The sequence below is a fragment of the Nicotiana tabacum genome, chromosome 13, assembly GCF_000715075.1.
Source record: "Nicotiana tabacum cultivar K326 chromosome 13, ASM71507v2, whole genome shotgun sequence".
NCBI classification, from domain to species: domain Eukaryota; kingdom Viridiplantae; phylum Streptophyta; class Magnoliopsida; order Solanales; family Solanaceae; genus Nicotiana; species Nicotiana tabacum.
Window position 1 is genome coordinate 123,664,805 of NC_134092.1, and position 12,224 is coordinate 123,677,028.

Consider the following 12,224-nt stretch of genomic DNA (forward strand, 5'->3'; position numbering starts at 1 on the left):
TTGCATTTTAAAAGGTTGCATTGGGAATCTAAAACTGGAATGTGTACGCTCTCAAATGACTAGAATACCCTTTTAGTAAGTCTCGTGCTGGTTTCTTTTCTTAACTTTTTAAAGTTTTTATTTTGCTTTTTTTTTTTCTTAATTTTTTATTTTTAAGGGGGAAGATATAATGAGAATGGAACTCACATCTATGAGTTTTAAAGCTTTGATTTTTTATGTTTGGAGCAATAATTATAGCAAACTTAAGAAAATACCCCACCTATAAGGAATAATTCAAAAGAATTAATGAAATTTCATATTTTTATATACTTTTAAGTAATAGAATACTCCTAAGAGAAACTAAATGCTAATAGGACAATATGAATAATATTTTCATATTTTGCATGTACTTATGACGTCATTTCATTTAATAAAATAATATACTTCTAACTCCTATTCTAGTTATATATATATTGGTCAATATAAATCTTATTTGTCGTGGATATTAAACTTCTTAACATGTGAAAAATCAATTGTAAATTTATTTTGTAATTTTTGATGAAAAATCAGTTGTAAATATTCTTTGCAATTTAACTCTGAAGTTTGAGTTGAACACTTAGGGGTCCATTTGGCCATAAATTTTTTTACTTTTTTTCGGAATCAATGTTTAACCATGAAAATTTTAAATTTCACTTGAAGTAGAATTTTGAATTTTTTTGATAATTTAAAAAATTCCAAAAAATTATTTTTCAAAATTTTGACTTCAAATCACTTATAAAAATTCAAAAACAACTTCAAGTTGTATTCATGTCTAGACACAATTCTAATTTTCAAATATTATTTTCACTTGAAAAAAAATCACTTTTTTCGGAATTTTACAACTCTTATGTCCGAACGCCCACTTAAAGTTGATTGTCTCTTAATATCTAAATCATTTTCATTGTCTTCTTTTACCTCAAAATCTAGCTTTTATTGCTATGTTAAAGTTTTTTATAAAAGAAATAGCAAAAATTCACAATGATGGACCAATTTTGTCATTACGTAGTGGAATAAGGACATAAAAGTAATTAATTTAGTGGGTCAACACTTTCCACGGCTGCCGCGCAGAAGAAGCATGGGCTCGTGACACGCCCACCCACCTTTTATTAGCGCTAACAAACATATTGCTCACTGTTTCCCAAATTCTTTTACTTTTGAATTTTCAACCTCGTAGTTTGAATTAATGCCTTTCCGCCCCCAACTCAAGTTTCTTGTGATCCTATTCAATTCATTGATTCAACAAAATTACTTGTTTCAACTTGCTTCAAATTACTTTTTCCATTTTTGCTTTTATGGTGAACGGATTTCCTTTCAAATAGATGTAAGTAGTAACCTTGACTGTACTTCTTTATGCTGATTTTAGATGATTTTGTTTTATAACCGTGGTGTTCGAGTCAACTTGTGCACACCTCGACTAATTTCACGGGATGCCTATTACTTAGTGTTTTTGTCTCCGCTAGAATTTGAACCTAAGACCTCATAGTTCTTTATGCTGAATTTTGATATTTTATTTTTATAAATATGGTGTCCGAGTCAGCTTGTGCGCACCTCGACTAATTCCATGGGATGCCTATCACCTAGTATTTTTGTCTCCGTTAGAATTTGAACCTAAAACCTCATAGTTCTTTATGCTGATTTTCGAGGATTCTTTTTTATAATAATGGTGTCCGAGTTAGCTTGTGCGCACCTCGACTAATTCCACGAGATGCCTATCACCTAGTATTTTTGTCTCCGCTAGAATTTGAATCTGAAATCTCATGGTTCTCAACCCACTTTATTGATACCACACTCTTGGATGCACAATTATGGGGAACAAAAATTATCAAAAGATTAACCTAATTGAATTGGTTTAGAAAAGATCAAGGGTTGAATTTCAACCGCAAGTCAATTTGACGATATTTATGCGGTACAAAATTGAGTTTTGACTTCAGTACTATGTAACAAATGAATCAAAATGAATTTTGTGACTTTTTAAGTTATAGTGAGTGAAGTTCAATGACTATATTGTTATAGCGCGTACGGTTCCATTATATTAACGGGACAAAAAAGTTTTGTAACTTCATTGTTATAATATATAAAAATACATAATAATATAAAAAAATTTTACACTGCTGGTCTAAAGAAGATTTTTTTATACTATCAGTGCATTTTGACATGTTATAACAAGTTATTAACTATTTCATGTAACAGATTAATATGCTATGTACAACTTACCTGTCGTTGTAAGTAATCTTAACCGGATAGCGTTAACAAACCGTACAATCAGTGCACAGAAGTTAAACTCAAAAATAAACAAGGATTGGAGCCGGTTACGGGTGGTCAAAGCTTCTTTTCTAAGGGCAGCCCGGTGCAATAAGCTCCCGCTATGCGCGGGGTCCGGAGAAGGGTCGGACCACAAGGGTCTATTGTACGCAGCTATACCCTGCATTTCTGCAAGAGGCTGTTTCCACGGCTTGAACCCGTGACCTCCTGATCACATGGAAGCAATTTTACCAGTTACGTCAAGGCTCCGCTTGTCAAAAGCTTTCTTTTCTGATTCCAATAATCCTTGGCAACCTGAAATGGTAGAGCAGTGTGCAACACTTGTGATAGATTGAACACTAAGAACAGCACACTTTCTCTTCATTTCTCATATTCAAAAGTGGAAATCACAGTGCTTACTTAATAAAAAACTATGAAGAAAGTATAAACAACAAGATTATACATCTACAAACAAACACTGATTTAAAAAATAACCCATTGCCCCTGGACCAAGCTGTCAAAAAGAAGATGAAAACATACATATAGAGGTACAGTTCTATATCTTTGTACATGCATAGACGTGGTCCTGCAATTACTGGATCGTCTGACCTCAGTTCTCAGGTTGAATTTAGTCCTTCACTGCTCAATCTAGGTGTCATGAATCAACTGCATCAGCTCGTTGGAGAAGTTCCAAAACGCTTCCGGCTTTTCTTTTGGCTCTATCAGTGCCATTCTCGGACAGTTCCTTCAGTACCTCTTCTACTCCAAGATCCCTAGCTACCTTTAAGTTCTGTACATCACCTGTACATAGAGACCACAAAATAGCTGCTGCATTTTCTCGGTTCCGAGAAGAACCTGTCCTAATTACCTCAACTAAGATGGGGATTGGCTCTGCTTGGCCAATAGCGGCCTTACCCTCCTGATGACTTGCAAGTATTGCCAATATTGCGAGTGCTTCATCCATCATTCCACCTCCGGGATCCTTGAGCAATCTCATTAGCGGTGGCACAATCCCTGCCCGTACTGCCCTTACCTTGTTTCCTTGATAGATTGAGAGGTTGAATATAGCAGTGGCTGCATCCTTCTTTCCCCTTGGAGTTCCCTGACAAAGCAAATCAATAAGCGCTGGGATAGCACCAGCGGCTCCTATTGCCACTTTGTTTTCGTCAACCACCGATAAACTAAAAAGGGTAGCGGCTGCATTTTCCCTTGCTTCCATGCTTCCATTTCTTAGTACATCTACTATATCAGGTATAGCACCAGCATTTACAATAGTTCCCTTGTTAGATTCATTTATGGATAGGTTAAGGAGTGCAGTAACAGCATGCTCCTGAGTACGAGAATCTGATGAGGAAAGCAGTTCAACAAGAAGAGGAATTGCTCCGGCTTCAGCAATGCAGACTCTGTTATCAGCATTTCTTTTGGCCAGCAAACGGAGCTCACCAGCAGCTGCTCTTTGCTGTTCCGGATTACCATTGGCAAGTTTTTGTAACAACGCATCAATAGCAGCACGATCACAGTCCGAACCACCAGCTCCAGACCTTTTGTTCCTACAATTTCCTTGGTTTTTAGGCAGCTCAACACCATTGTTCTCACACCACAAGGCAATCAGGCTCTTCAAAACATAGTTTGGAGTCAACGCAGTGTGCAACAATGTCTGCTGAGTCTTAGGGCAGGTCTTGTGTCCTGCATCCAGCCACTTTTGAATGCAAGACCTTTCATAGGTCTGCACATGAAAGAAAAGCAGACAGCATTTAATCTAAGCAAGTTATACAAAGAGCAATTAATTTAATCCTATAATCTGCCAAGGTAAAGTGAACTATCAAGAAAATAAAGATACTAAACCTGTCCGGTAGATACAATAACAGGATCTTTCATCAACTCAAGTGATATTGGACAGCGGAAATCATCTGGAATGACAGGGGATCTGTGCTTAATCATACTCTTGTCACCCTCAAGGGCATCCATTTCAGGATTCCCCGTCATTGCGCAGTCCTTTAGCTTTCTAAGGAGGAACGCAATCGTTTCAAAGCACTCTTCGGGAACTCCACCACTAGAAATGACCATGTCATGGATGGCGAGTGACTCCTTCTTTAGATCATTTACGGTCCTGAGATGCAGCTTCTCCGACAGCCGTTTAAAAATCATGGATTCAGGATCTTGTTCCCTTTCTGCCATAGCTAAATCGATTACCAGTTGCACATCTGGTGATTCCATCTTTCCTTTTGCTCTTTTAAATTGAGTATGCACAAGTTCAATCTGGAAGAAGCCAAACATTGTAAAGATTTTCAGTAAAATAGAATGGACATCGGCCATAACTAACTAGTAAAGGATTGCTAAATGAAGTACTTGTTCTCGGACTTCCTCGGATATATCAAGCTTATTGTAAGGAATGTGGCTTAGTGCATCTTCAATTTGCTCTGTTACGTTTAGGAACCTTAGTGATATGGTGTCCATCTGCAGAGCCTGCAATATGCAAAGCACAGGTGACATTTAGGAAATATGAAGCAAGAGACAATGTCTTTCATGATGATAATACGTAGCAGCAAGACACAACGAGCTTTGATTATACTGCACAAAAGTCATCCTCGATGCAGAGTGTAAAACTACAGCAGAGAGCAACTACATAAGATTCATTGATTATGGAAGTACAGATCGGGTACAATCTATAGTAAAAATGGCAACTTGGTGCAGTCCACATCTCAACAGAAACACAATTAAATGAATCATACTGGGTTCACACAGATGACGCTTTTAGATGTGATGTTTTACATGTTTCGACATGGTATCAAGGAAGGCAGAGACATTGGTTTGAATCTCACGTCAACTGTCAATGAAAATATTTCCACGTACTCGGGCCAAGGAAAAAAAAATAGGCTAACACGTGAGGAGGTGCTTTGAAGACCAAATTAAATACTGAAAAGTGTTCTCTTTCAAACTGTTCGAGCTTTTAGATGAGATGGTTCACACAATTTAACAAATCTCATTGTCACATGAGAAAATTCAAGTACCGGATATCCTAAGAAACTGAATTTTCCATATGAGAGATCCAAGGAACAATTCATTCTATTTCCTTTTTATGTTTAATAATATACGTTAGTGTGTCTAGAACATAAGCCAGAAGGAATTTAGACTTAGAACAGAAGGAAACTGGAACCATTTCCAAATTTTATTAAAAAACAGAGAATTTCAGTTGAAATAGAATATACCACTCCCCAAATTCTTGCCTTGAAAGTTTCAAATAGTAGGAGTAAGATACCAAGATGACTTAAGTTGAAAACTAACCAATTTCAAAAATCAAATCAAAAAGCCTAAAAAATTTTGAAAACACTAAGATCTTGTCATTTGGCAAACAGTACTTGCTACAACTTCATTTTGGCATACTTCTTGAATTTTCATACTCTTTACAAAATCCTGTCATTGGACATACAGTAATTGCTACAACAGTACAACCCGCTTTGAAATTAGAACCACCAAAAATATACTGGAAATGCAACATGGTAAAAGGTGAGACGGAAAGTGTAGATTTTGATTCAGGTACTTAGTTAATGACTTTGACCTTCTGAAAAGCTCATAGAATCTACAAAAGCTTCAAACTTAACAAGGAAAGATCAAAAGTTTCAAGCCAGGGCTGTCTGATGAGTCTACTAAGAGAAAGGTTCGTAACACAATTATATGAAGATAGGAACTACTCAAAAACACGTAATGTAAAGGTTTAGAAATCCATATTTCTACTGCCTAGATAAGATTATGATTTGTATATTTCTAGACCTTACTGCCTTTCAGGAGTACTTAATCCGATTTTACCTAAGTAATTAAAATATATGATTCAACTTTGTTTTGGTTGACAAATATGTAGGACAATTACCAACTAAACTCAACACCTAAATTTCACCACAGAGTATAAAAAGGGAAAAAGTTGAATATCACATTGATCTTTCCAGCAGCCATACAATCAGCAAAACATACAAAAAAAAGGCAGCCCGGTGCACGAAGTATCCCGTGTTTAGAGGGTCTGGGAAAGGCCGCACCCCAAGAGGGTATAATATAGGTAGCCTAACCTGACGCAGGCATCACTGGCTGATTTCACGGCTTGAACCCGTGACCTATAGGTCACAAGGAGACAACTTTACCGTTGCTCCAAGGCTCCCCTTCAATCAGCAAAACATACAGTAAGATACAAATTGATAGCTCTTATACTTAGATTACCTATATAATTGATCACTTATATTACTTGCTCATTTTCCGAAAAACGCAATTGGCATATATCATTCAGCAGTGAAAGATTAAGGTAGAAAACAATACCTGGAAAATCTTACTGCCTTCATTTACAGATTTGAGAAACTCCAAAGCTGAATTAAGAGCAATTCTCAACAACTCAAGCCCATGAACCACCTCATCTCCAACCTCAACAATATCACTATCTTTCATTTCCTCAACTAAAGGGCTCAAAAGCTTCACCCTTCTCACCAAACTACTGTACATCCTCTTAGACACATTCTTGCACTCCGGCAAACCTGAAACGGCGTCGATTAACTCCGTCAGCTCATTGATTAAGGCCTCTTTCTCATGATCCATGTGTGCACCTCCTTATAGAAAATGGATTCTTTAATCAAATTGGGAAAACCCCAGTTGGAAAAATTGAATCTTTAATAAAATTGAGCAAAACCCCAGTTGGAAAAATTGAATCTTTGATCAAATTGGGAGAACCCCAGCTGAAAGAATTGAATCTTTAATCAAATTGAGCAAAACCCCAATTGGAAAAATTGAATCTTTGATCAATTTGGGAGAACCCCAGCTGGAAAAATTGAATCTTTGATCAAATTTGGAGAACCCCAGCTGGAAAATTTGAGTCTTTAATCAAATTGGGAAAACCCCAGTTTGAAAAATGGAATCTTTAATCAAATTGGGAGAGACCCAGTTGGAAAAAGAGCAATAATTTGGCAAATCTTTGCTGAGTTGGTGGTTGGTTGTTGAGTTGACTGAGGAAATTACAACTGATCTTCACCAATTATTGTAGGGAAAATTTTGAGAAAAGCCATGAGGTTTTGGGTTCTAGAGATAATTTTAAGAAGAGCCAGCTCAAAGAACTGATTGAATTTCAAGAATCAAGAGAGAAATTCAAAGCTCTGTGTGAACATACAAGGAAACTGAGCAGGTGAAGCAAAAGATGAAATGAACAATTGATTAGTGGAGTTTCCATTTAATCATTTTAAAAGGAGTTATTATTAATACTATAGTTTTTGGGGGTAGATTTGACAGATATAATCATGATTATGATAACTAATAACGAGAGTAATGGTACAACTAAGGGGTTTGTAATGAAAATTAATGCTTCCCTCGGTAGATAATAAGTTATTTTTTAATCTTTTTATTTTGGTCCAAAATAATTTTTTTTTTATATTAGAGTAAAATACATTTGACCTCCTTAGCCTTTTAGAAAATAAGACCCCTCACGTTTGAATGGGAAAGGGACCCTCTTATGCAATTATTTTCCGGTGAGAATTTATATTTTTGAGTAAAGAATTTTTTTTTTCTAGCCTTTCAAAGGTGAAGTTTAATATTTTTCATCCAAACTAATAGTTGAGTTTCGTCTTTTTTACTTGCAAAATTTAAGATGTTTTTTTGTTACATTGAGGTCATTGTTAAAATTTTTGCAATAAAAAAAAAATCTTGTATACAAAATTCAAGAACTATACTAAACACACATTCACCGTAGATGCTTTAGCATATCAATTAGAAGGGAAAAAATATACTAAATTAGTTAATTCTCTAACGTATCTATTAGATAAAAGAATTGTTGCATGAGTATTAATTTATTTATGTATTTTTGCGTATATTAAAATTATTATGCTAAAGCAATTATTAAACTTTACTTATTTTAAAAATATCTTTATCAAACAGAAATTATAGTTGACAAGGTCACATTTGAAAATTCATTATGGAGGCATTTTAGCATTACATCATATCTTAAACTAGTAGGAAAAGGCTAAAGGGGGTACTCCAAAAATTATATAGATCATAATTGTTGTCATATGTAGAGCTTTTGGCTATAATGAAAGAAGTTGGTTATTTTCAAAATTATTTATTCAGAAAAAAAAAGACTTTTATTCCAAACAAAATGTTTCACCGGAAAGTTATTGTATAAGGGGATTTCCTTTCCCATTCAAAAAGTGAGGGGTTATCATTTCCCAACCATCAAAGGTTGAGGGGTATCATTTCCTATTCATAAGTTTGTTTTTATCTTTTTATTTTGGTCCAAAATAAGTATTTTTTTTACATTATCAATACGGTATTAACTTTATTTTTCAAAAATTTGCCCTTATTTACATATTCCAAGGTGTCAAGTTAACAATATATAAATTTTAATTAAGGATAATTTAGTCAAAATATTTTTTTTTCTCTATGAATTAGTATTTTCTTAAGGGATATGCCGAAGGTCAAAAAAGTCACTTATTATGAATCGGAGTAAATAAAATATAGCGGATTACTGTAATGTGTGAATTGGCAATTTAAGAAGTGAGGGAGAAGAGGGAAAATACGGGTATGATCAATCTCAACATAAGATAAATTTGTATCATCTGTTTTTTGGACAATACCGCCCTTCTAACATTTCTGGTGTTCTTTTTGGGGCAATAAGTAGTTGAGCATTGAAAATATGTTGGAATTGGTCCCATCACATTAAACCAACTCAAAGAGTAAATAACTTGTCACACATGATAATATGTACCTTATCCAGAAGAAAAAAAAGTAGATTATAATTATATGAGTATTCGTTTGTAAGGAAAATATTGTTCACACAATTTGATGATGATTAGGGTACAATTACTATTAAAACATTTCACTGCATGCATCATGCTTGAATCAAAGAAAAAACCCCAAAAAGATCTTGTTACACATATAATTTACATATATTTTTATTATTTAACCATGGTTATTTTACATGCTCAGAGACAACCGTTGTATCAAAAACAAATGTTACAATCCAAGTCGGTGACACGTATTGTCTAGGCCCATATAGATTTATCTTTCGAATTACGCCACCTCGAGTACCATTTGAACTCGTGTCATGCTTTATATAACTCTTTACTTTCCTCCCTCATTCCGATATGAGATTCATCTAAGGTAACATGTGCGAGATTTAGCTCTGGTATCATATTTATCACGACCCAAGCCAATGACACATATTATCCGATTTGGGCCTAGGCCCGCATGAATTTGTCTTTCGGGCTACGCTACCTCGAGTCCTAAAAGTACACATACCACATGAACTTGTGTCATGCCTTATATAACTCTTTACTTTACTCTCTCGTTCTAATGTAGGATTCGTCTAAGGTGACATGTGCGCCACTTTTTCAAAAACTTGTCAGCCAAGAAACCTGTCAATCCTGCTTGATCCGCTCTCATCAGTGTCGCTCCGACATGAGCATCATAACAAAGGAACTAGTCTACTAGCTATGGTCGTACTGGAGTGTCACAATCTAGGTGCAGCTATGTTTCTTTAACTATGTTTATTAAATTGTCAAAGTTTATAGTACTATTTAATTTTACTTGGCGATACTAATTAATATGATTTGGTGGAAATATTGAATAATAAAAATATTTTTCCGAATAAGACACACCTGTCTACTTGCCTATTGGGTGACACAAGCTGGGAAAAGGCTGACTTGGCAAAGAGGGGAAGATTTGGTCAAAATTGGGAGTGATGTGTTTTAGACATTTGGCCTATTTTTATTGACGTGTCTGCCGCATGCCTATTGCCTTTTATTACTCCTATTATTATTGTTGTTCTGTAATTGTCAATTAATTAGTACATATAACAAAAAATCAAATTATGGTGGATGTCTACTCTTCCTATATGATTTCTCAAATACTTAATGACATATTCAATGACATATTTCTATGCTTAATGACATATTCAATGACATATTTTTCTTCACTTTTCATGCCTATATAAAGGTCTTGTAATAGATAGGAAAATACACACAATTGAAGAAGAAATAAAAATCTCTCCTCTCTTTCTCTCTATATCTCTTAGCTTGTTTTTTCTTGTTCTATATTGTTACTTTGAGCTATATTTCATAACACGTTATCAGCACGAAATCCCTAACCTCAAGGTTGAGTTCCACTTATGTGTTACAGGCACATCTTTCTGCTACAGTAACAAGTCCGAGCTTTAAACCATATAAGTTTATACCAATATTTGGAATAAGCAATGGTCTGATTATTAAAAAATTAGTATTTATGTGGCTGCTAAGGATGTCACCTTGTTAAATTTTCATTAACTAAATAATAGGTGGCATGCGGTATACTAAATAATCTACAAAATTAAAATTATACTTTATTATGTATGCTTATGGTTTTACCTTATAATACGATTTTAGTATGCCTAGTATAATGATTATACATTAGTTTACTGTTAAATATAATATAATAATAATAATACTCATAACTATTTTATTTTAATAAGATAAAATATTAGTACAAGAAGTGTGTACTACACTAAATTTTTCATTGATGATAGTTCTTATCAAATTAACATATTGAATCATTTCTATATAGAAAACATATAGTAGTAGATAGTAGATAAAGATTTGTCCCCTAATTTTTTTTGATTCCCTGATTAACCTAAATATTCTGCTATATCTCTTTATTTTTCTAGAGAGCATAATACTTAATTTCCACAAAAGTGCATGATAACTAGTAGTACTATATTATTCTATTTGATATATCATTTTTCTTTAATGTTCTGGTCATATCACTTTCATCCTGAAGTAAGCTTATTGCAGCAAAGACCACATTTTATATTTTCATATATATGTTTGACACTAATTATTTAGCTGATTTGAGTAAACGAAAGTCTATTGTTGAGAATTATATCCAAATGACATTATGAAGAGTTTAACTCAAGAGGTAAGCATTTCCTTCGTATTTGAAGTTGTTTTTGTCCTTTGCTATTAATGATATCAACTTTAATGAGTTCAAGTCGCAATACACCATGAGGGTAAGACATCAGGATCAAGTCCTGATACTCCATGATGATAAGAGTTGGGTTTGAGTCCCAATTCATTATGGCCTAACATGTCTTTATATTGGTAAGATATTGGGTTTGAGTCCCACTATACCATATTGATGATATAATGATGACTAAAGAAAAATAATATATTTTTCATGAAAAGACATGAATATTGCTCCATTTGATTTGCTCCATTCTTGAAGTGAATGTGGTAGCGGTGCATAATAAGTCTAAATGAAACAAGTGGTTGAATAATGAACGTGGGCATTCCAAAGATCAAAATAATAATAATCATCAGTATGATTATAAAAGGAGAACAATAAGGGTTCTCAAAATAGTCCTTCAAAATGTGAAGGCAATGTTTACCATCAAATTGATATAAAAAATAATAAAGCACGCCGTTGATTATGATCCATTCCTTGAAGAGAATATGACTTGTGATAAGCATTGAGAATGCAGATCCATTCCTAAAGGTGAATGTGGCAATATGTGATAAAAGTAATGAATAAAGACATGCAATGCATGATTAGATGAATACCACACAACTCACCTCTAAGGAAGGTTTTGAGTGAAAAAAAGAGAATAAATATTATTGCGTGGTTACATGAATATATCATTGGTCGCGTACATATGATACGCCAAAAAATATTTTGGTGTGCCTTATAAAAGATTATTAAAGGCAAAATTAAAGGAAGAAATGATTTTGCTTATGATGATTTTGACCATGACAATTTATTATGATATAGTTTTCTCCGTGAAGGGGACATTTACTATATGAATGGTGTGACAAAAGATCTTGTAGTACAAAAGTTGTTAAGAGCTCTGAAAAAATTAATTTGTTACCACCCGGATGAATAAAATTATCCACGACATTGATATTGTAAAACCTCAAAAGAAACTTTTTGAGTTTCAAATGTATAAGTCAAAGTGGTTGGCATATTGAGACTAT

The 12,224-nt window shown here is 34.1% G+C and overlaps 1 protein-coding gene across 1 annotated transcript; it reads right to left on the reverse strand.

The window, feature by feature from the left end:
- Positions 1-2,607: 2,607 nt before the first annotated feature.
- Positions 2,608-7,461, reverse strand: LOC107787798 (U-box domain-containing protein 14). The gene is made up of 4 exons (XM_016609403.2): positions 6,565-7,461; positions 4,609-4,725; positions 4,105-4,518; positions 2,608-3,985 (listed from the first exon to the last, which is right to left on the reverse strand). Exons 1-4 carry the CDS (start codon positions 6,835-6,837, stop codon positions 2,915-2,917), a joined length of 1,875 nt encoding a protein of 624 aa, XP_016464889.1. The 5' UTR covers positions 6,838-7,461; the 3' UTR covers positions 2,608-2,914.
- Positions 7,462-12,224: the final 4,763 nt, after the last annotated feature.

Excerpts from the sequence above, each read along its gene's own strand:
- LOC107787798 (XM_016609403.2), bottom strand. The coding sequence starts at position 6,837 with ATGGATCATGAGAAAGAGGCCTTAATCAATGAGCTGACGGAGTTAATC. Across the intron at positions 4,726-6,564 it reads AAGGCAGTAAGATTTTCCAG|GCTCTGCAGATGGACACCAT; the intron begins GTATTGTTTTCT and ends TGCATATTGCAG. Across the intron at positions 3,986-4,104 it reads TTATTGTATCTACCGGACAG|ACCTATGAAAGGTCTTGCAT; the intron begins GTTTAGTATCTT and ends TTTCATGTGCAG.